Source organism: Centroberyx affinis, unplaced genomic scaffold (assembly GCF_046629955.1).
Source record: "Centroberyx affinis isolate AG114_WGS23_722 - 3 ecotype Tasmania unplaced genomic scaffold, CSIRO-AGI_Caff_v1 ptg000271l_1, whole genome shotgun sequence".
In the NCBI taxonomy this organism is placed as follows: domain Eukaryota; kingdom Metazoa; phylum Chordata; class Actinopteri; order Beryciformes; family Berycidae; genus Centroberyx; species Centroberyx affinis.
In genome coordinates, this window is record NW_027278951.1 from 18,985 (window position 1) to 44,265 (window position 25,281).

At 40.4% G+C, this 25,281-nt stretch overlaps 1 protein-coding gene across 1 annotated transcript; it reads left to right on the top strand.

Annotated features, from left to right (window-relative positions):
* On the top strand, positions 1 to 23,733 carry LOC139637980 (D-beta-hydroxybutyrate dehydrogenase, mitochondrial-like). Its single transcript, XM_071511990.1, has 8 exons — positions 1 to 53; positions 143 to 254; positions 18,932 to 19,093; positions 19,393 to 19,525; positions 19,790 to 20,158; positions 22,590 to 22,742; positions 22,868 to 23,001; positions 23,368 to 23,733. Exons 1-8 carry the CDS (start codon positions 1 to 3, stop codon positions 23,731 to 23,733), a joined length of 1,482 nt encoding a protein of 493 aa, XP_071368091.1.
* Positions 23,734 to 25,281: the final 1,548 nt, after the last annotated feature.

The window sequence follows — 25,281 nt, forward strand, 5'->3', positions numbered from 1 at the left end:
ATGATCACGAATGTTCAAGCCAAGTGGCCCGGCTCCATGCATGACTCACGAGTGTGAGTGTAGCCTGAGCAACAGATTTGCACATGGTAAGTAAAGCTTTGCACAAATATCTTGTCCCTCTCTGTTGACCCCTTACCCTGAGCCTGAGCCTGAGCCCCCAACAGCGGTTCAACGTGGCCCACTGCAGGACTACAGCCCGGGTCGAGATGACAATTATGCTCAAAGCCCGGTTCCAGTGCCCACGTAGACTCAGGGTAACCCCAGAGAGGGCATGTGACATTATTGTGGCATGTGTTGTTCTCTATAATATTGCCACAATTAGAGGAGAGCAACACCCTGCCGTACAAATGAACGACCCTGAGGAAGACCATCCCATCCATCCCAAACCTGCAGATGTCCAGGATGGAAGAGCTGTCCGAGACATAATATGCCGGAATCACTTCACAGATTAAGCTACCACCACCCCGAGCAGTCAAATAAAGACAAATCATTCACATTTCATTTGGTCTTCTTTATTTCCTACAAATACAAAAGTTAGTATTTTTATATTGTTCCAACAATTAACATATTTCACCTGTGACCATGCCCCCACCTCTAACTTGCGTTCCAGTGATTCAATTTCAAGATCTGCCTTTCTAATCTGCCGCCCCAAGTACACCATTTCTTGGTCAGTTTTTGCCATCTTCTTGATGAGATGCATTTTACCGGTAACTCCTTTATCGGTAACTGGGAAAACATAAGGATGGCATTAAATTCTACAATTCTACATGTAGAATTAACCTGGCATTTACTGAACGTCTCACTGTGTCAATCTGTGCTGTGGAGGTTGATGGACCCTCCTCCTGGTAATGCCCAGCCATGCTCTGTTAAAAAGGATAAAGAAGGTGCAGGTTGTTTGTCCATTCATTATTTATTCTCATCACTTCAGTGTAAATGTCAAACTCCAAATTCCACACAAGAATGTAAAGAAATGTGAATGGGGAGAGAACTATCAGTAGCTACCATACATAATATTAAGATGTATACCTCTGTAGGCCTCTCAGAGAGAATCCCTCTCTATGGCAGCAGACAACGCGTCTTCTTCATCATCATCCTGTGATGAAGACAAGCATTCTGTTTCGGTATACTTTAAACTACTATATGTGGCAAGATCTCTGGAGTACTGAGTACTTACAACTGCAAGGAGTTCTGTTGTATACACACACACGCACACACACACTTGCATCAATATGTAGGCACTTGTGTCCTGGGAGGTGATTGGCTCGGAAGAGCTCCCTCCAGGGACGCCTTCAGCCACTGGTCGCCCAGTGTTCTGGCTCAGGGCCAGCTCTTCTGCCTCAAATGTTACTCAAATAACTCAAATGTTAATCTACTGTTACAGCTGTATGTGTTCCCTGTGCTGTTTGTCCCTTTTCCTCTCCTGCCTATAGCTCTGCACAGGTCTTCTACATTCAGGAACATTATCATTAGCCCTAGAGACCGGCAGGTTTAATGCCACTCCAGAGGAGGACAGACTTTGTTTGTTGTGTGAGTTAGGTGAAATTGAGAATGAGGTTCATTTTTTGTTTTACTGTCCTGTCTACGAGGACATAAGGGATGTACTTTTTAGTAAAATGTCCTCTATTTCTGTTGATTTCTTTGGGCTGGATGATTATGAAAAGCTTGAGTTGTGTTTCAAGAAGGGAACCTTTTGTGTAGCAGATTTTATTTGTCAAGCTTGGGAGAGAAGGCAGAATATATTGTTTAATATTGTTTAATTACCGATTAGCTGTATAATAATCGGTAATTTTGTAATGAAATGAAATTTAATGAAATGTATGACTGCTGCAACTGTAACTTTGGTGTCTTGTAAACCCATGAGGGTTGGGCACTTTGTGTGCATGACATGAAAATAAAAGAAAATCAATCAATCAATCTACACCTGATCAGTCCTCAATGAGGTGCACCTGGCCCAGGAAAGGAAGTGGTTAAATGCTCCAGGCTCCTGTTCCAGGGAGAGGCTTCTGGTTTGCGGACTGCTGGTCTTGCTGCCTCTCAGCCTGGGATTCTATTTAGTGTTGTTGTTGTCTTTTGATGGTTGTTTGTAGTCTTGATTTAGTGTCTTGGTTGTTTTGTATGTCTTTATGTTAATAAATCCCATGGCTTGGGTATTTTAAAAGGTGTCAGTAGAGTTTTATTTTGGATCAATGGTGGAGTGTTGTTCGCCCCATAGAGCCGACCAAGGGTTGGGTGTAACACTACTAAGCAGGATATTAGGCGAGAGGGCATTTATGTGTGTTAAAACAGCATTCTGTTGGGGGTTAAAGCTACTACATGTTGAAATAGCCACTGAATGATATTTACTTTGTTTAATATGTCAAATATGATTAAAACCAAAGTGAGGTACAATCATGAGCCTATAGGCCAAGCAAAATATGCCTTACCTGTTTGAAGTATGTTTTTATATTTCATTTTCAACTGCTTCCAAGGGCACTTTGCGCCCATGGGATTGCACCTAAATGAAATAATTTTTATTCAATACCATTCCACCACTTTTTCACCTGTAATATTATAAGAAAGTGTGGTTAAATGTTAAATGAATACACTACTGCATTCAAACTTACACATTGACTCGGGCAGCAATTCTCTCCCACGCCAATTCTCTCTGCTTTGCCGCTGCAGCTGTGTTGCTTTTCTTTCTGAAAATGTGCTCATGCTCACCATAAACACGTATGAACTAGGACAACCTTTTTTTCTCGCCGGTTGCCATGGTGAATCGTGGTATCGGAGCTCCATTGATGATGGCTTTTTTTTTTTTTGTAAAGATTTATTTTTGGCATTTTATGCTTTACTTGAGAGATATAGTGAGAGAGAGACAGGAAGGTATGGGAGAGAGAGCGAGGGGAGGACATGCAGCAAGGGACCCGAGTCGCTGCGGGAAGGACTGGGCCTTATGTGGTACGCGCCCTACTTGGTGAGCCACCAGGGCGCCCCTGATGATGATGGCTTTTTATTGTCGTCACACATGTGCTTAACTCAGGGTGAACAGATCAGATCAGATCAGCTGTTCTGGAACTGGAGTTTCCTATCTCAGGGTTAATCAACTCAGAGTTCAGGGTTAGACTCAGAGTTTGTAGAACCTGCTTTCTGGAATGGACTACAGGACACATAGCAAGTGTCAGGCGCTATAGCGTCAACAGACGCACCGATTGTTGTCAATGGCAATGCAACAAATTGTTGACATGGAAGATTAGATGTGCTCCACATTCCCCTTCCTGGCTGGGGCGATCATGGCTCTCACTTCTCCTTCAGGCAGCTACAGCTGGTTAAACTTAAAGACATCATTGAAACAGTTGGTCTTTGAATTTCATCAATTATCAACAGTGAGAACACTGCTGCATTCACTATAAGTTTACATGTTAAAATAAATACAGTCAACATCCTTCTCTTTATAGAGCTTACAGAATTTCATGCCCCAGATTATTCCATTTTTATTTTCAACAGCTTCAATATATGGATAGTTGTTCCAGTGATTTACATATACAAGTAATGTATAATTTACTTTTTATATACTGATCAGAATTTGATGAAATGTCAAGGAATGATGTGTGTCATTGCTCCGTGACGACATTTTTAAAATGACACGATTGGCCTGAGGGGGAAGCTACAATGTTTGCTTAATTGTCTGTATGTCACACACAATGACCCTCATTTATCAATCTAACGTAGAAACCAGCACGTAAGAATGATCGGGCGTTGATAAATGTGGAGGCTGAAAACAATCGTCATTTAAATATCACGCCCCTAAATATTCTCAGTTTAGAGGCCTCGCCCCCAGAGTTTACGACATGGAGAGGCGTAATACATCCAAGAAGAGAAACTTCTCCGACCTCGAAATAGAAACTCTAACGTCTAAAGTCCAATTGAACCAATTAGTTCTATTTGGCAGCCTGAAAAGTGGCATCAAAAGAAGTCGGAAAAATGCAGCATGGAAAGAAATCACTGCTGCGGTCAACAGCGTTGCCGTCAACATTCCAGCTGAGGTTTGAATATTTAATTTATACATCCGTGATATGTATAGCCTATATATATATAATAGTAGCCTAATATAATAGCTTGTATCGCAATTCTTTACATTTAGGTGAAGAAAAAATGGTCAGACCTCAAACAAGTAGGCTATCTCAAAATGAAAGAGAAATTAATCTTACACCAGAAAACTGTTAACACCGTTAATTGCAAACAATTTGAAAATACCTATTATTGTTAGGAATGGGCTGTATGACACATAGTCGCTGTAGGCCTTTACAAAATATAATATTTTGCCATTTTGCTACATATTTTTAAGTGATGAATATGTGGCTGCATGTGCTTAGATGCCAGTCAGAATACTATATGGTCTAATCCTAACAGTTCTCCGACTCTTTACTCTGCTGCACCGCAAGTCCATGCTGACTTCAAAACTTGCTACACGAGTTGAGACTTGACGTGAGATTTGATCGTAGCCTCCGCTCACGTCCACATTGATAAATGCCGAGCTTTGCGTGGAAATGACCGTACGCCCAGTTTTCTGCCGTACGTTCGTTTGGTAAATGAGGGCCAATATCTCCAACACTGCTGATCTGATTTTGGCAAAACTTGAGGAAATGATGCATCTCACTGCTGCATTCCAGCTTTCAAAATTACACTGACTGGCCCAAGGGCAAATACAATAACAGGTCAAAACAAGGTGACATATTTGTTAAATTACTTAATTTATTACTTAATTTATGACCGTCATTGACTTTTATCGGCGACCAGTAGCAATTGCAACAACATGGATAGAACTTAACTCCTCCCCTACAGGTCTCCGGATCAGGCTCCACCCCTCTGCACCGGAGCTACGGTGGCCTGAACTTGACAGAAACAAAGTCACATTTTCACAACCGAGATGAGTAAGCTAGCTAATTTGGACAGAGATCCAACAGAAACATGTAATGACGAGGTAATATATCACCATGCAAAATACTGGAATAATAATGCTGCTTTGTCATTGGTTTATTTGGCTTGAGAACAAGGCTTTTTAGCCCTCGTAGCTGAAATGTCATGCGATGTAGCACCGTCCTCCATTGTTGAGCAGATGAAATTTGGAGTAGTTGGGGAAGAGGAGATTAGGAGTGTCTTGAAATTCAAGAGGTGGGGCGTTATTGTTCCAAAACAGAGTACGGACCACAAAGTACAAACCGTACTTATTGCCCCTTTAAATGAGTTTGTGTTTAAGGAGAGAGATGATTCCCTATTACAGTAACTGCTTTATGTGTTCGGGGGCATCATGCAAGTCAAAATTCTGGGGGGGCACAATTAGAGCGGGGGGCATCGGGGTCATTCCCCAGAAAAAAAAAGAAAATAATGACGCAATTTTCTGCAATTTGACATATATATTCAAAGACTTTGGGGGAATTATTTTAAAACTTCACTAAAACAGTTTTTGTAGCTCAGTAATCTCCCACTTTATATTGTATATTTATTTAGAGATTTTCATGTCAATTATTTGTGCTGTTATGGTTCTTGAAAATGACACTCACTTATTCACTCACTTCTACACTAGCTTCTACACTGCTGCCACTTTTCTTGAAAAAGAGCTAAATCTTGTCTGCTTCACCCAAAAATGTTAAGGGGCATAAATTCACATAAAAAGACTATATCCACAATTCAAATTAATTTAGAGAACATAGATAATAAAGCCACAGATGAAAGGAACCTGCCAACATGGTAATAGCTGTATTTTCAAACAATGCATAGGAAGCAGCAAGAGTACAGATGAGACTGTGCTGACATCACATAACAGTGTCTGCTCCATTGCCAATAAAAGCTCAGGCTGAGCAGTAGTAACCTATTTTCCAAACTGCTCAGCCAGATCCTTCATCACCACTACCCTAAGTACATATAACCTGTAACCACACCTACATACACTGATATAACTAGAGAGAGAGAGAGAGAGAGAGCGAGAGAGAGAGAGAGAGAGAGGGAGGGGGGAGGGGGGGGGGGGAGCAAATGGTCATATGAAAGAGGGAACAAATCTTTAAATTAAATCTGCATACATTTCCATGAAGGAAAAATAGCCTATCACTATACATCTCACCTAAGATAACCTACCGCTTGCACTATCAACCTCCTGACTGAGGACAGGGATGGGGCTTTCTGTCGTTTTTTTTTAAAAATGCAGAAAATTGCATCATTATTTTCTTTCTTTTTTTCTGGGGAAGGACCCCCATGCCCCCCGCTCTAATGTGTGCCTTGTTTGGGGCAGCAGACATTTGTGCAACTTTTCAACACAACATACTGTGTGTTTGCTTGCTCACAGCAGTATTCCAAAACACCACAACTGAGGTGAACTAGGTCTGCTGAGATTCTGAGAAAGATCTGAGATTCATTCTTTCTGCTCTGTAATCCACAATGTTTCAGTATTAAGTACTTGGTATTGTTTGTGCTCGTGTCTCTCAGAATTAAGACCACATTTCCCATAAACTCCGTGGCTTCCTGTTCTGAAGATGTTTCCTGAAAATGTTGTCTGAAGTCTAAATTTGTGCCTAGATTAAAACAGAAGATAACAGAAGTGGAGTTTCCAGCTGTTGAAGATACATTATTTGAATTGCTTCATTACACATTCTTGAACTGCTTGACTTTCAGATGAAAAACGTATATTTGGAACTTTATTAGCCCATCGTGAATGAAAACAGCTCGGTATTTGTACGTGTTTACATTATAAATTACAAATGTGCAGCCTCAAAATATATGTAAACTCAACTTTAGCTTGTGTATACTTCCATTCCCTGTATACAAACGTTGCACAACACATTTCAGAGTGAAAAATATCTTCCAATCACATACATCACAATGTAAACAATGCCAACACTGTGACTTGATGGCTTTGCGTCATGGAGTGAAACTGTGTCACACCACGTCATTGAAATAACAGTGTTTATTACAAAGCCCAGGTAGTTGTGCTTGGAATGAGTACAGTTTGGAAGGGGGTTAGATGAGAGCCAATATTGTTATTTTGACCTTTGACCCCTTGAAAATGACCTTTAAATTCAAATTCAAAGATGTTAGTTGTCAAGTTTAGTATGGGTGACCGGTATTAACAAAAAATGCCGGTCAACTTAATTTCTGAAGCACTTTTCTGACATTGGCAGGTCGACTACAAGGCAGTAGATTTTGAAACATCGCAGCCTCTTCCCAACTTCACTGGAATAGAAAGCAATGAAATTGAATAAGTGGATAAACATCCGGGAGCTGGAGTTGACGGCAAATGTTTCTTTGAGACGAATACAGACACAATCTGTAAGAAAGAACGGCAGATTTAATTTTCCTACATAAAATGCATAAAATTTAAACAAGTGTAGTAACATGATGATGTTTTACCGTTTCAATCCTATCACTTCTGCTGCTACAATTATGTAATTTCCCCATGGGGATCAATAAAGTTTTGCTTCGAAATGTTTTATGAAATGTTTTTTACGCTGTTTTTATTAGGCCAGAGCTGCAAGCTAGACCTTCAGTTAATTATTTCCAAAAGTGATGTATAGAGTTTTAAAAATGAACTCGTCTTATTCTAAGTCTAAAGATTGTATGCTTTGCTTGTCAGTGATCAATAGCGGTTGATATGTAAACCTCTGGATGCTGTTTACCATGTTGTCCACCTCTCCATGAGCAGAAACTCACCAGATAACCTGATAACAACACTGGGAATGTTCTTCAACTCATGACTGTTGGTTTTATACTAGTTTTACGCTTCATTTCCTGAACTGGCATGACCAGACTGATGATTCAACTGGAAATATTGTGAACAAGTTAATTTGTCATCCACTGTTGTATATGATGCACACTGGCGTCTGTTCTAGCCTTGTAAACTGAACTTCCCTTGGGGAAACTGAGTGGCTTGGTGCTGCGCAATGTGTTTGTCAGGGTGTTCTTGGAAATGTTTGGGTCCAGTAGAGTCACATTGGCCTCATTCACTACTGTGTGATTTCCAGTAGAGCAGAAATGCATACAAAATATTTTAGAAAATATTGGAACGATGCGTAAAATCAATTTTCTCCTCACACGATGGCTTGACGTGCAACAAGGGCGACTTTGAAGGATGTTTCGATAAACATTAGCAGAAACGCACCATGGTGCGTTTTCACAGGGGCATCATTTACACAAGTTTCGGGAGTTTCCAGGGGTGGTGCTGGACGCCCCTGATTTGCATAAAGTAGCCTAGACCTCAACTTTATGCAAATGTGGAGCAGCCAACGTGACGGCCCATCTCTCGAAATGCACCGCAGCGCTACCAGAATGCATCGCACGGCTGATTACATAGAAAAATGAATGGGAAGCGCGGAAATGACGGATCCTGTGGAAACGCACCATGTCGCATGGTGCGTTGGTAGCAGTAGCTCCCGGCTCCAAAAAGCTGTGTTTTGTGAAAGCGGAGAACTTTATTGAAACTTTTATGGTGGCGTGTACATGATGCTAAGCCCACTCAGGACACTCAATGTAAGTTTGAGCCACCAAGGACACAGAGCTTTTGATGTTTAAAAGGCGCATCAACCGGTGTGTATCTGAGTTGCATAAAAAAACCTTACATGTCAAACTTAAGTTTGTCCCTTTAGGCAAATAATTCCCTGAGGCCAGGGGTTTCTTTAGGAGCGTTGAATGAAGCCCCTAAAATGATCTCCTCAGCTAAGGGCTTGTATTTAGTGTTTTACAGTTTCAGCTGTAACAACGCAGTTGAGTCCCTTATTACCGTAGCAACCGCTCTGCGCGATCTGCAGAGGCTCAGCAGAGATCGCTATTATTTTGAAACATCTACAAAACTCACAACTCCCCTTGCAATTTCAGCAAAGTTTCCATTTTTGTGACACCAAACCATGTCATAGTAGGGCTGGGCAATATATCGATATTATATCGATATCGTGATATGAGACTAGATATCGTCTTAGATTTTGGATATTGTAATATCGTGATATGGCATAAGTGTTGTCTTTTCCTGGTTTTAAAGGCTGCATTACAGTAAAGTGATGTAATTTTCTGAACTTACCAGACTGTTCTAGCTGTTCTATTATTTGCCTTTACCCACTTAGTCATTATATCCACATTACTGATGATTATTTATCAAAAATCTCATTGCGTAAATATTTTGTGAAAGCACCAATAGTTCAGTACAATATTGTCACAATATTGATATCGAGGTATTTGGTCAAAAATATTGTGATATTTGATTTTGTCCATATCGCCCAGCCCTACTTACAACTGAACATTTAGCCCACTTCGTAGAAAATACCGAGATATATATCGTGTATCGTCATTCAGCCTAAAAATACCGAGATATGATTTTTGGTCCATATCGCCCAGCCCTATGTCATAGATATTTATTCCATGCAGACTATGTATCATTTTTGTATACTAGAAACGGACTGGCTGCAAGCTAGCTAATGGGAAAATGCATTGAACAAGCTGAGAATGTTGGAAGAATGTTGGAAGCATATTTGGCTATCTGGCTAGCCAGCCTAAAGCCTCCTACACATAAAACATAATTTTCTTTGACTGTAATATAAATTAATTTAAAAATAATAGCAATATAAAAATGGCACAAATAATTAAGAGACCATGGGAGGCCCCTTAACATTTAAGGAAAGGAAATTCCCTTAAGTGCAACCCATCAGCAATAATATAAGGATGACTTAAGGAACTTTCCTTGTCTGCAGATTTATCCAAGGATATTCCCTGAGGGGGGAGATAAGTGGGTTTTGTGCAACTCACTTGAGTTTAAGGTGAACCTTAAAGAGAACTTAAGGTATAAAACTTAACTAAGAGTTTTTGTGCAACCGGGCACAAACTTCTAACCAACTTCACCGCGGTAAGGAACCGCCATTTGGAAGGCGGCGCTAAATGAAGTTCTCCTTAACGGTGAGTTGGATAAAGATCTTTGGGATGCTAGTAATAACATCGCCATCTAGCGTCCCTTTGGGGCGAACCGAGCCCCACTGTCTGCTGTTCATTTACATACATCCACGTCTTTTGTTGCCCTATAAACTTTGACATTTGGTAACATTGTTACCTGTGGTATCTAAGTGACATTAGTGGAATTATCTAATGAACACGCGTCGTGGGTCTGTACAGGATCTGTGTTTGTTGGTACATGACACCATACAAACAGCAATGGCAATGCAATAAATTGTTGACATGGAAGATTAAATGTGCTCCACATTTCCCTTCCTGGCTGGGGCAATCATGGCCCTCACTTCTCCTCCAGGCAGCTACAGCTGGTTAAACTTAAAGACATCATTGAAACAGTTGGTCTTTGAATTTCATCAACTGTCAACAGGCCGTGAGAACACTGCTGCATTCACTATAAGTTTACATGATGAAATAAATACAGTCAACATCCTTCTCTGTGTATATTATAGGCTCTTTGTAGAGCTTAGAGAATTTCATGCCCCAGATTATTCCATTTTTATTTTCAACAGCCTCAATATATGGATAGTTGTTCCAGTGATTTACATATACAAGTAATGTATAATTTACTTTTTATATACTGATCAGAATTTGATGAAATGTCAGGGAATGATGTGTGTCATTGCTCCGCTACGACATTTTTAAAATGACACGATTGGCCTGAGGGGGAAGCTACAATGTTTGCTTAATTGTCTGTATGTCACACACAATATGTCGGACACTGCTGATCTGATTTTGACAAAACTTGAGGAAATGATGCATCTCACTGCTGCATTCCAGCTTTCAAAATTACACACTGACTGGCCCAAGGGCAAATACAATAACAGGTCAAAACAAGGTGACATATTTGTTAAATTACTTAATTTATTACTTAATTTATGACCGTCATTGACTTTTATCGGCGACCAGTAGCAATTGCAACAACATGGATAGAACTTAACTCCTCCCCTACAGGTCTCCGGATCAGGCTCCACCCCTCCGCCCCGGAGCTACGGTGGCCTGAACTTGACAGAAACAAAGTCAAATTTTCACAACCGAGATGAGTAAGCTAGCTAATTTGGACAGAAATCCAACAGAAACACGTAATGACAAGGTAATATATCACCATGCAAAATACTGGAATAATAATGCTGCTTTGAGAGATGATTCCCCATTACAGTAACTGCTTTATGTGTTGCTTCTTCCCTCTTAGAATGCGACTTAGAATGACAGATATTTGTGGGCCTTGTTTGGGGCAGCAGACATTTGTGCAACTTTTCAACACAACATACTGTGTGTTTGCTTGCTCACAGCAGTATTCCAAAACACCAACTGAGATAAACTCCGATCCAATCTTTCTGCTCTGTAATCCAGAATGTTTCACTTTCAGTTATGAACAGTGTGTGTGATTTGGTTGCGCTGTATTAAGTACTTGGTATTGTTTGTGCTCGTGTCTCTTTAAGAATTAAGACCACATTTCCCATAAACTCTGTGGCTTCCTGTTCTGAAGATGTTTCCTGAAAATGTTGTCTGAAGTCTAAATTTGTGCCTAGATTAAAACAGAAGATAACAGAAGTGGAGTTTCCAGCAGTTGAAGACCATGGGAGGCCACTTAACATTTAAGGAAAGGAAATTCCCTTAAGTGCAACCCATCAGCAATAATATAAGGATGACTTAAGGATCTTTCCTTGTCTGCAGATTTATCCAAGGATATTCCCTGAGGGGGGAGATAAGTGGGTTTTGTGCAACTCACTTGAGTTTAAGGTGAACGTTAAAGAGAACTTAAGGTATAAAACTTAACTAAGAGTTTTTGTGCAACCGGGCACAAACTTCTAACCAACTTCACAGTGGTAAGGAACTGGCATTTGGAAGGCGGTGCTAAATGAAGTTCTCGTTAAAGGTGAGTTGGATAAAGATCTTTGGGATGCTAGTAATGACATCGCCATCTAGCGTCCCTTTGGGGTGAACCGAGCCCCACTGTCTGCTGTTCATTTACATACATCCACATCTTTTGTTGCCCTATAAACTTTGACATTTGGTAACGTTGTTACCTGTGGTATCTAAGTGACATTAGTGGAATTATCTAACCGATAACCGCGCTGTGATGCTTCAGTGCATTGAATTGAATTGAACACGCGCCGTGGGTCTGTACAGGATCTGAGGTTGTTGGTACATGACACCATACAAACAGCATTTAATGGACCTCAAGACATAAAATAAAACACCTTTAATTGGTAACCACCATAACAGTCATGACTCTCATCATGTATGTAACTTCCTCTTAGCGTAACATTTCTTTTTTTTCCAGAGGCGAAATGTCACGGCTCAATGCGACTCTTATGTGAGTGAGTTTACAATCTGGTAACTGTAGAGAAAATATTCGAATGTATTGATTATCATGAGTTCATCATCCTTGCTTTCCATGTGAGGGTTTATGACTGTCATGCATAGACAAGATCCTATTGTTCCTGAGACCCACTTGTACAACATCTGTACAAACACCATGAGACGACACTAGGAGGGGGGAGGCTTGCAGGTGGCTGTCCTTGAAGATATAAGCCTGGTTAGTCTGACCCTTGTCACAGAACTGCACCATTCCCTTTGCTATGATGTACTTCTCTCCATGCAGCATGTATCATTAAAGAGAACACTAAATCAACGTATGGCGAACTTGTCTTTATTACAAAATTATTCATCAATTGGCGTCACGAACAGGATCCCAACAGGAGTTGAGACGAACTCTGGTGAGTAGTTTCTCCGCTCTGACGGGATCCACAAACCTGTATTGAGAATTGAAGGATTTATTGAAGTTTATAATTGTAATTGCTTAGCTGATCTGTGTATTGTTCTAAAGGAACATTTGACAAGTCCTATAAGGGCTGTGGGGCCTGCCTATGCGGTAGGGTAAGACCCCTGGAAAGAATCTATGCTCCTTCAAGAAATCCTTCATGATCTCATCTAAATTGATTTACTTTTGAAAGGAAGAATTGAGGGAGTCACTCTCCGAAAAGTTATAGTGCTATACATATTTTGTCCGGTGAGGCCGGCAAAAGGTCTTTTAAGTTGTGATTATCTTTGAAGAGGTAAGGCACACTTAATCGTATACTGGTTGACCAGAAGTGTCACCAGTGTGAGAGTGACTACTCAATACCAAGAAGTAACGCCGTTTGATTCTGTGTTTCCTATAGGGGGGTAAAAATACTGTTTTAATGTTCTTGGACTGACTATATGATGAATTAACTTTTCCTTTTTTTGTTGTAGAGCAGGAGCTGAATTAACCCTGTAAACTGTAAACAATTTTTGTTTTGCTTGCAAAATTGTCAACATGTCCAGAGGACAACCCAAACTTGGACTTGGAGGTGGGTGGAAAGAATGTTACATTTTTTGTGGATTCAGGAGCAACAGTGTCAGCAGTGAATAAAGATAAAGTTTGCTCCCCTTCAGCTGCCAGTGTGCAGACTGTAGGGATAACAGGGATTCCACTGAATGAGAGTTTGTAAAATAACAGTTCTATTTAGAGCCTGCAGGGGGCCATAGATGATGAACATTCCTTTTTGTTTTCCACCCAGTCTCCAGTGTCCTCAATGGGTAGGGATTTGTTATGCAAATTGCATGCTACCATGTTCTTTTCATCAGAAGGTGTCAGCTTGTTAATTCCAGAAAAGAGAAGTTATCAGTGCCTCAAACTAATGGCTATTCAAGTTGCAACAACTTTATATAATTGGTCGATAACAGCAGGTGTGGTTTTGGATGTGAGTCTGTTTTTTCTTGCAACTATCCAGGCTATATCCAAACTCAACCAAGCACTAGGCCCAGATGTGTTACAATACCGCCCTCAAACGGTAGAACCTCATGTGTTACTACAAGCTGACAGGCAAAATCTATTTTGGTCCTGAGGGGTGTGCAGCAGAAGTACACTTAACTACTGAACAATCGGCACTTTATGTTTAACTCTGTACCTCATGTCGCATTAGCGGTGGCTTTAAGCCATGAACCATGTGAATTGGGCATAATTTAACACATGCAATTTCCACCTCAGCTAACTACCCCAAGGGAAATTAGTTATTTTGACAGATGGAAGTTGAAATCTTATTAGTTACACCACACACCGTGTCAGTAACATTTGAAAAGCAGACACCAGCTCCTCAACCTTGCTATACTCCTCCATTGGTCTTATCTACTGTGCCTGCCACACTTTGGTCTAAACATGCTAATCAAATGGGCTTTGTTAATTCGGCACCTCCACATCGAGTTACTTTAAAACCAGATGCAGAATTACCTTGTATGCGACAGTACAATATTTCACCTCAGGCGTTAGAAGGTATAAGGCCAGTAATTAAATCTTTGTTACAACAGAATGTCATAGTGCCAATTTCTAGCCCTTGTAACACATCTATGATGCCAATTCCAAAGCCTAATAGACCAGATTCATGGAGGTTTGTTCAAGACGTGAGAGAGATAAATGCATGTGTTCCCACGGCTCCCATAGTCCCAGATGTCTCAGTATTCCTGCAAACAGCACCTACTACACAGTTGTTGACTTGTGTTCTGCCATTACATCCAGATTCGCAATATCTATTTGCATTCACTTATGATGGTCAGCAATACACCCGGACCCGGTTACCACAGGGCTACACTGAGAGTCCTACTGTGTATGCAGCAGCGGTCGGACGTGATCTGAATGACTTGGAATTGCCAGGCGGCAGTACATTGATACAGTACGCTGATGATCTGTTGATAGCCTCTCCATCTCACTCAGCCTGCACAACAGACTCTATTGTGCTTTTGACCACACTGGCTGAGAAAGGACATGTTGCCTCATTGAATAAACTCCAGTTTTGTCTTCCCAAGGTTGACTATTTGGGCCATGTTCTCTGTACCGGACAGCAGCTACTCTCTAGAGTTGCTGCACTCTCTTCCCTGACAAAACCTTGCACAGAAAGAACTGAATTATTTTCTAGGCATGTGTAACTATTGCAGGCAGTGGATCTTCGATTATCGCTCCATGGATGCTGTGCTGAGACCTGCAGCGACTGAACACACAGCTCCCAATGTCGTAGAATGGACATCTGACATGGATGCGGCCTTTGAGGCCTTAAAGACTGCACTGCACGCTGCTCCAGGTTTGGGCATCCCTGACTACACATTGCCTTTTCATCTCTTTGTGGCTGAGAGGGAGGGTTTTGCAACCGGTGTCCTGGCACAACAACATGGTAATGGCAAACGCCCAATTGCATACTATTCAGCTCAGCTCCCTGCTGTGGTTTGTGGTCATCCTGGTTGTCTAAGGTCTATTGCTGCCACTGCATTAATGATTGAGAAAAGCACTCCCATTGTGCTAGATTCGAAATGCACTGTCTATGTACCTCATGCAGTACAAATTCTCCTCCAGAAAGCGGCTACACAACACTTCACTGTTGCACGCTGTTCACAATATGAAGCTGCTATTTTAGGTCATGCTAATGTCACTGTTGTTAGATCGCCAGCTGTTAATCCAGCTACCCTTCTACCTCCATCACACTCTAGTGGCAATGATACTATACCTCATGATTATGAACAGGTTGTTGAGTCTGCTACAACACCGCGTCCAGATTTGCAACAAGCACTGATTTCATTCTCTATACAGATGGTAGTTCATCACGCCTTTCTGATACAGACTACTACGGAGCCCCCAAAGGGTCACGGCGAGAATTGTTTTTTTTGCGTTCCCTCGCAATATTTTGCGTTACCTCACAATAAATTTTGCGTTCTCTCGCAATACTTTTGCATTCCCTTGCAATACTTTTGCATTCCCTTGCAATAGTTTTGCGTTCCCATGCAACATCGTCATTTAATCTTAGGTGCCCTGGCGTGAAGTTTAGCTGGTGCATGGCTGTCCTAACGCAGAAAAGGTGAGATTTGCTTGGAATTTACAAACGATTTTTGGGTGGAGGAATTATTATATGTATTTAACCTCTGTGGGTTCTATTTAATGGTTAATATGTGTGAAAATAGACTTTACTAGATATTTACGACTTGTGGTAGGTCTACCTCTATCTAAGGCAGCTTGCTGCTGAAACGTTTTTTCTTTTGGTTCTCGTATTCAGTAAAACAATATTTGTATCGGAGCCAAGCGTGTGTCTGCTGGTATTTTTCTGAATAATTGACGTTACCGACCAGACCTGCACCTCAACAACGTGTGCATTAACCTTTCTCATTATCACAATTGATAGCATATTTCTTATGTAACGTTATGTCTCTGACACACACATACACACACTCGTATACACAACATTTTCACATAAGTGAGGTTTATTAAGTAATGACGTTTGATAACTTCTAATAACGTTTGCATCGGACATCAATGTAACTTCAGGGCCAGCTAGGCGTTTACTCTGACATTCACCCAGGACCATCAGTGTTAGTCCAGGCCCACCATCAAGTGACATTAAACCAGGACCGTCATTAATGTGTTAGTCCAGGCCCACCATCAAGTGACATTCACTCAGGACCATCATTAATGTTCGTATAAAGTAAATGCAAATAAAACATGTACTCTCTTTTTTTTCAGAAATGAAGGACATTATTAAAACAGCTGTCATCAAAGAAGAACAAAGAAAATCTGGAGTGAAAAAAGCAAAACTAGATGTTTTTGTCATAAAACGTCAGGAAGATGTGCTTAGTGTTCTTCTTGGAAAACTGCAAAGTTTAAGCCTTGATGGCCAATACAGCACTTTCAGTTACAGTTCCAGTAAAGACAAGGAAAGCGGCTATTACAAATTTAATTGCATCCGTTTTGGAAAACAAAAGCCTAAAAGCTACAGAGCAGTGGGTTGCAAGGCTCATGTGTCATTTAAGGTTAGTAATGACTGGGAAAATTGTCCAGCGTGTGTATGATAAACATAATAACCATGATCCTATTGACCCTATGGATGCACACTCACACTGTATCTGCCCTGACCTGAGAGGGAAGATAGAAGAACTCCTTGCCCTTGGAACTAAACCAGACATCATACCGAGTGTCATAAGTGGGCCAGAAGCCAAGGACACAGTGATGTTCATGATCGCAAGTATTTTGTCACACCACGTGGTATTGATAATGTGAGAACCAGCATCATGAGAATGAATATATAATATTTTATATAATATATAATCCATAATCCAGATAATTCCATATAATTGTTATAGTATGTATGCATTGTATGGACATTATGTACAGAAACTTTTTCATGATTTTTGCAATTTTTATGTAATTTGTAACTAAATGAAATTCAAAAGCATCGCAGTTATGTGTATGAAAGCAATTCCTCTGAACATTAAAAAAGTACAGACATTTGATTTTGGTGTTCACTTTTTTATTTTCTGAGATTTGCTTGTACTGCTGTTGCTAAGCCTATTTTTTTGGTTATACATATTAATGTCTGCCTGATTGTTTTAGCCACCTTTCAGAGCTTATCAAAACAAGTCTTAGTTTCCCAAAGTTTTAAAGGGTACTTCATTAGGCCAACATCTTGGTTTCAGTGTACAACCCCTTTCCAGTGTATCCAAAGAACTTCCAATTTCAAAATGAAGTAATACATTTAAATACAAACACAGCTGATCAACCCATTTCCTGATATGTTTTCCAAATAATAAGTAATCAATAATCTAAAGAGTCTGTAGATGTGCAAGAATTGTTTTATTAATTAATTAGCTTTCTTTTGGTCAGAAGTTATATTTTATAACTAACAATTAGACAATGTATGCCCAGGACCATAAACCAGCATCAACCACAATGCCAGCCATGGGGTAGATCTGTTCTTCCTGGAACCACAAAATGAATTTGGATTATTGGCCCTGGAACTACAAGGATAGGATTGTTGTTCCTGGAATGTCCAAATAATGGTTCTGGTTAGTTTGAATAATTCAGTCATACATTGCCCACAATAATCATTCTGTAGGCTACTACTGTTAGCCCAGTGTTACAATTATAGACTGTAATGTCAAAACCATGGTGTCAATTATGTCCTACATCATAGTTGTGCTTGATAAGGATCATGAAAAGCAATGATGGTCCGGGGCCATTAAAATAAGGTTTGCCTGGGACCATCTCAGTACTGTTGGTCTTGGAATATATAATGCAAGCAATGTAAATTCATGGAAATTAACCTAGTTCACCAGAGTCACCAGTCCTGGATCATCATTGACAAAAGTGTTAGTCCAGGACAATCCTAGGTGTGTTTAAGCCAGGATCATCATCAACCAATATTAGGCCAATGCTATTTCACAGATTTCTAATTGGAAATTACCCTGGTTTACCATGTGAGGAGCAGATCACAGATAAGAGTTTTGCTCACCGAAACGTTCTCAGGGAAGCAACTAGTGTATTGGACGAGGATCATCATAAGCAATGTGAATCCACTGCTATTATAAGAAAAAGAAGGGCTTACTCAGTATTGATAGCTCAGGAATATAATCATTGACAATGTTAGTACAGGACCATGATAATAGTTTGCAAGTCCAGGGCAATTGTAGTTTTGCTTTTGACCAAAATCATAATCAGGGGCCATTGCAATAATCATCATTACAACTGGACTGATCCTGAGCTATCATCAAAGACAATGTAAGTTCGCAAAATAACGCAAAACATATTGCGAGGGAACACAAAAAAAAATTCTCGCCTTGACACCTTGGGGGCTCCGTAGACTACAGAGCAGGCTACGCAGTAGAAACATATTTTGATGTGCTAGAATCTGCAGCACTCCCCTCTGGGACATCTGCTCAAATGGCTGAAGTATTTGCACTAACTAGGGCATGTATTTTAGCTACTAATAAATCTGCTACCATCTACACAGATTCCAGATATGCTTTTGGTATAGTTCATGATTTTGGGATGTTATGGAAACACCGCGGTTTCATCACCTCATCAGGTGGTCCATTAAAACATCATGTTCTGGTTGACAATCTATTACAAGCTGTCCTTTAGCTGTTGTGAAATGTGAAGCTCACACTGGTGGTTCAGATCCTGTCTCCCTAGGTAATGCTCGTGCAGATGAAGCTGCTAAACAGGCCGCGCTTCATCCTACTCTGGTGGTTCCCCAATATCCTCAAGTGCAACCTACGCTTCTGCCAGCACCGTCCCTTAATGATGTCATTGCGGTGCAGTCCAATGCTGATGATGTGGAACAGGCTGTTTGGCGTAAGAAAGGTTGCTACCCCTCGGAGCTGCTTACCAGTACCGTCAGGGCCATTTGTAAATATGCAAATAGACTATGTAAATATGCCTAGTGCACAGGGATATAAATATATCCTTGTGTGTGTTGATAGGTTCTCCAGATGGATAGAGGCAATGCCCTCTAGAAAATGTGATGCCAAGTCAGTAGTTCACAGGTGGCTGCAGCATTCCCAACAGACGTGGAGGGGCCCAAGCATCCTTTCCGGGCAGGAGAGTATGTTTGGATAAAATCAGTTGGCAAGTCTTCTTGTTTGTCTCCTCAGTGGAAAGGTCCCTTCCAGGTGTTGCTGACCAGTGATACGGCGGTAAAGGTAGCAGGCAAGCCGACATGGATTCATGGCTCCCACTGTGACGCCCTGTCTATGACCATCAATGCTGAACTGTTTCAAATGCATTGTAAGGCTTGCATTACATTACATCAATTAGATTCAGTCATGTTCCCTCTGGCTGGATCCTCACATAATCATCAATAGACCCTGTTGGTCTAGTTTTTCCAACCAAATGGGTGGGGTGAGTTGTGGCTTTGAAGTCACATGGAAACTTGTTTAAGCTCTGTGAAATTCACCCTGACATATCTGAAAGACAATCAAACCGCCCTCACAATGAGCTCTTTTATTGCCTCTCAGAGATAAATTGTGCCAACTTGACGAATCCTTGCAGACTTCTTCTTCAACATGGCCGTAAGTTTCTTCATCGGGCAAGTCATCGGCATCATCTCCGTCTCCATCGCCTTTCTCTTGATCGTTGCTAATCTCGTTTCCCGGCATCGTGAAAGCCGCATGCAGGAGGGCGACGGCCACGCCGTGCTGATAACGGGCTGCGACAGCGGCTTCGGACACCACCTGGCCCACCGTCTGGACGCCAGAGGGTTTGTGGTCTTCGCTGGGTGTTTGTTTCCAGAAGGTCCCGGCGCCCAGAGCCTGGCGAGACAGAGCTCCAGCAGTCTGAAGATCCTCAAGCTGGACGTCACCAGTGATGAAGACGTGCAGCAGGCAAAGAAGACAGTCCAGGACAATCTTCCAGAGAAGGGTGAGAATTTTACACACAACACAAAATGTCCATCCTAAAAAGACAATTTCCCTCTCTTGTATTAAGCCTTAAAATATTTTATTTAAGCAAGTTAAAAACCTACCAATGTGGTGAGATAATTTGTTACCTTTGCAAATCAAGAATTTTCTTCAAGCAAGTGATATTACTTGTTTAGTGATCAGCCTCATTTCAAGATGTTATTTGGAATTTAACTTGTTTCGATTCTGAGAATAAAGTGAGAACTCAGAATTCTGGCTTTAAACTCAGAATTCTGAGATTAAAGTCAGAACTCAACTTTAAACTCAACTCAGAATTCTGACTTTATTTTCAGAATTCTGAGAATAAAGTCAGAATTCTGAGAATAAAGTACTCAACTTTAAACTGATCTCAGGATTCTGACTTAATTCTCAGAATTCTGACTTTATTCTCAGATTTAACATTTGACTGAAATGTAAGTGCCATTCTACTAGAGTTCTACTATGCTGTTGTAGTGTATAGGCTAGTTGAAAACTATGTCAATATGAGAGTTAAGGAATCGCATACTGTAACGCAAAACATATTGCGTTACATATACTATACTTTGGTTTCTTATTTTACAGTTAATGTTACTAGTTATCTGATGTGCATAGACTAATACTATGCACATCAGTGCATAGTATTAGTATTAGTATAATAATTAGTACTACATACGGTTTGTCACCAGCAAACCACCACTGTGAGGATTCCACAACATTGAGCATTTAGTGCATCATGATAAAGGGTGACGTCATATTTGAAAAAGTGATATAATCTATATCAATACAGATTAAATCAGTCAGGGATTGCCATTGCCATTTTTACCACTTTAATTTGGTAACTTTCAACGATAAATATTTAAATTAACCAACACCAGGTAACAATAAATTCTAATAAACTATAACGTTGTCTAATAACAAACTATAAACAATTAAATGTTGGAGTAAAAGGATGGGCATGTAGAGAGAGGCACTGAGCTTCTTGATGCCGTTCCACCGGCAATGGAAATGTTGCTGGTGTTGCACTACTGAAAAGGTCAGTAATTTTTGCACATTTTGATGCCTCAGCTTCACGGGCCGTTATTTTTTGTCCCTTTTCGTTTTTTGGAAGGATTCCTTTCCATTTTGTTAAGTTTTAGTGCTGTCTGATCGCGCTGATCGGCTCATCTGACGCTCCATTCGCGAGGGGTGGGGGCATGGCTCACTCACCGCTCTCTCTCTCTCTCTCTCTCTCCCTCACTCACCTGTGTCTCTCTCTCTCTCTCTCTCTCTCTCTCGCTCACTCACCTGTCTCTCTCTCTCACTCTCTCTCGGAGTGTAACGCAGACGGTCAAAAGGCAAGGCAAGGCAGCTTTATTTGTATAGCACATTTCATACACTGAGGCAATTCAAAGTGCCTTACAGAGTAATAAAAAATACAGTAAAGGTAAAAAAATGTACAATTAAAAAGTGAAAAAGAGATCCACAAGATAAAAGACTTAAAAAAATAAACTAGTACAGTTCAAATCAAGTGAAATCGAAAGATAAAAGAAAAGACAGTGCAAGAGGATTAGAAAAGTGAAAAGTGCATTAAAATCACATTTAAAATAAAAAATATATAAATAAATAAATATTACAGTGCAGATGAGTGTTGCCTCAGATTTCTTAAAAAGCCCTGATTCAAAAGACTGAAAAGTGAGAGGCAGACCGCAGATGTTCTGGAAGTTTGTTCCAGGCATAAGGAGCATAAAAACTTATATGCTGCTTCTCCATGCTTTGTTCTGACCCTGGGAGCAGTAAGCAGACCAGCCCCTGAAGACCTGAGGGGTCTGGCGGGTTCATAACATTGAAGGAGATCAGAAATGTATTTTGGTCCTAAACCATTAAGTGCTTTATAAACATGCAACAGAATTTTAAACTCAATTCTTTGGCACACAGGAAGCCAATGCAGTGATCTCAGCACTGGAGATCCATTTTGATCCATTTTCTTAGTCCTGGTCTGAACCTGGCAGCAGCATTCTGGATGAGCTGCAGTTGTCTAATAGCTTTTTTTAGAGAGACCTGTAAAGACACTGTTACAGTAGTCAAGCCTACTAAAAATAAATGCATGAACAAGTTTTTCAAGGTCTTGCTTGGACATGAATTCTTTGAAAAGCGGCTGGCTGGTTATGCATTTGTTATTTTCTTTCACATGAACTATTATGAAAAATATACATTATTGATTTAAATGAATAGTGCCTAATGTAAAATATCAGCTAGAAGCATATTATGCATACTCAGAAGCATATTATGCATATGCGACTAGCGAGGGGGGGCCAGCGATTGTATCAGGGTGGCTGTGGCCCCCCCTGACCACTCCCTCGGCGGTGCCATTGCATAAAGTTCCATCTTTACTATGTAAGGGTTCAGTTATCAATGAAACCCTTGTTCCCTGTCAGGCCTCTGGGCAGTTGTGAACAACGCTGGCATCTCTGACTGGGCCGAGATAGAATGGAGCACCATTGACGATTTCCGCAATATGGTCGATATTAACCTATTCGGCTGCATCAGGACCTCCATCGCTTTCCTACCTATGGTTCGTGCCTCCAAGGGTAAGCCAGCAAACAAGGTTCAATTTCAGTGTGTCTTCACATTCGAAGTTACAGTGATGTTCTGTGTCAAATCAATTATTTGCTGTTGTTGTTGGGCTTGTAATAATTGTTGTTTTATGCCACAGGACGGATGGTTTACGTGTCAAGCATCTTTGCGTTCTTCAACTGCCTGAACATGGGAGCCTACAGTGTGTCTAAGAGAGGACTTGAGGCGTTTGCAGATTGCTTAAGGGTTGAAATGGCCGGCTTTGGTGTCAAGGTAATGTGACTTCAGAAAACCACGCACACATCCTGATAATATTGATAGTCCAGGAGTCCAGTGAGGTGAAACAGTGTGGATGAAGAGATGAAACTTTACTGATCCCAGCGGGGAAATTGTTTTTGAGAGATTAATCCAGGAAATAATCCCTCAAAAACACTTTTCTGTCACATCCATGTCTTTTTATTTAGGGCGTCTTTGTTTGACAGCAGTTAATTTCAAGCTAGATTTGACACTGTAAAGTTTGTATTTTAAAAAACGAAATATGAGATGGGAGAAATGTAAATTAGACAGAAGTAACTCTACATGGCACCGGTATTCTCCTCGAATGGAAGGGAAAAATCTAACTCCATCTATAACTTTCAGGTCAGCATCATCCAGCCAGGTAATTTTGGCCAAGCTACCAATATTCTGAGGATGAAAACGGAGCGCGACATCTGGGAGAAGCTTGATGACGAGCGTAAGCAAATATTCAACCGTCGGTACATTGAGCTGGCCAATGAATACTTCTTTTCAACGTGCAAGTCCGGGTTCAAGGACGCCGACATGGTCATCGATGCAATGCTGCACGCGGTCACATCGTCACGGCCTCAATACAGATACCTACTTGTCTCAACGATCGATAAGTTTTTCTTCAAGGCCTTTCCCTATCTGCCCACCGTTCTCACTGACGCTGTGTTTTCCTTCAGTCCCATGTACACCAAAAGAAAAGCAATGCTTTATTCTAAATAGGAAAGGCGCATAGATCTCTTGCAAACACTTTCTTATTGTAATAATGTATGAATCCGGGCCATTGCATTGTTTTTTGCGGAACTGAAAGTTTGTGAACCCTTAAGTGGAAATTGGCAAAGTCCTCATATTTATGTGATTGCTGAGTCAGCAATCTCAGGTATAATATTCTCGCTCTTTATTATTATTAATCCGTACACTTTTTTGGCACCTATCTACTCTTTCATACTTTTAGCTAGAAACTTCATTCAAACTTCAACTGTTCAGCTTGTTTAGGACATTACAACTTGTATTCAACTTTTATACTTTTTGAACTGTTCAACTTTAAACTTTAAACGGGTCACCACTTTTAGTACTTTATCACTTTAATTCAGCTTTTTGATACCTTTTGTACTTTTTGAGAAATCACAGTTTAAGTTTTATACTTTTTAGACTTTACAGGCTGTGCTTTTGACTAAATTCACACATTTTTGAACTGTGACAGTTCACACAACTTTAACACTACATACACATATTATACATCAAACCCTTCAGCTACTTCTGCTCACAATATCAATAAGTGATATAGTTTTTGAGATATTAACGTTTGTTCGACACTAGTGTTCCACTCTATTTCACAGTAGTTTCTGCTGCTCTGCTGCTCTCTTACACATGCAGCTCTTCTGCTTATTTCACTCTTCTCCATTTCAACATGTCTTTTACATATTTTCATACCTTGTCACTGCCTTCCTACTCTTCATACTACTGGTACCTTTCAGCTTTTCACATAAGCCTCCCTACCATCTGAAAACACAGTAAAACAATGAATTAGGCTGGAGTACTTGCAACTCTTAAATCTAGGATAATAAAGGAATAAAGTGTGTTATTTATAAGTCAGCACCTGTCAGGAACCTGTAAACGTTTTTTCTGTTTGAATGCTTTGTTGCTGAGAGGTTAGTGTGCTCTCCTGGCATGATGTGTTGTCAAGCCAGATCGCCCTCTTCTTCTGCCTCTACTTGCACTTAAAATGTTCCTGTTCATTTAAAAAAAATAAATGCAACCAATAAGTGCGCCCTTTTCTCTCTGGCTCTTATTTCTACACCTTGCACTTCATCATGAATAATAATTCTAGGGAAAGAGGAATATTTGTCACATCTGTTGTCGAGGTGCTGTGGCTCTGACAATTGCACTCTCACTAGCGGTTGTTCGTAATGTTGGTGCCCGTACAAACAAGTCATGTGAAAAACCACATGTGAATTCACAGCACATGTGGGTTTTTTTTTCATATGTGAACATGTGAAATTTCCCATTTCCCCAGCGAAACCTGTCACCTGTGAATTGTCTCTTTGCATGTGAAATTCAGTTTTCACATATGAAACCAATATTGTCATAATGGCAAGTGAAAATGTGAAAAAATGTTGACATGCTGTAAAAACACTTTTCACCTATGAATTTAAATTTTCACGTATGAAAATTGTAAAAAAAAAGTAAAAGTAAAAAAAAACAAAAAACTGTCACGTGATGTCAGAATACAATGTGGAAAAAATGACTTTTTTGTAAGGGTGATCTATT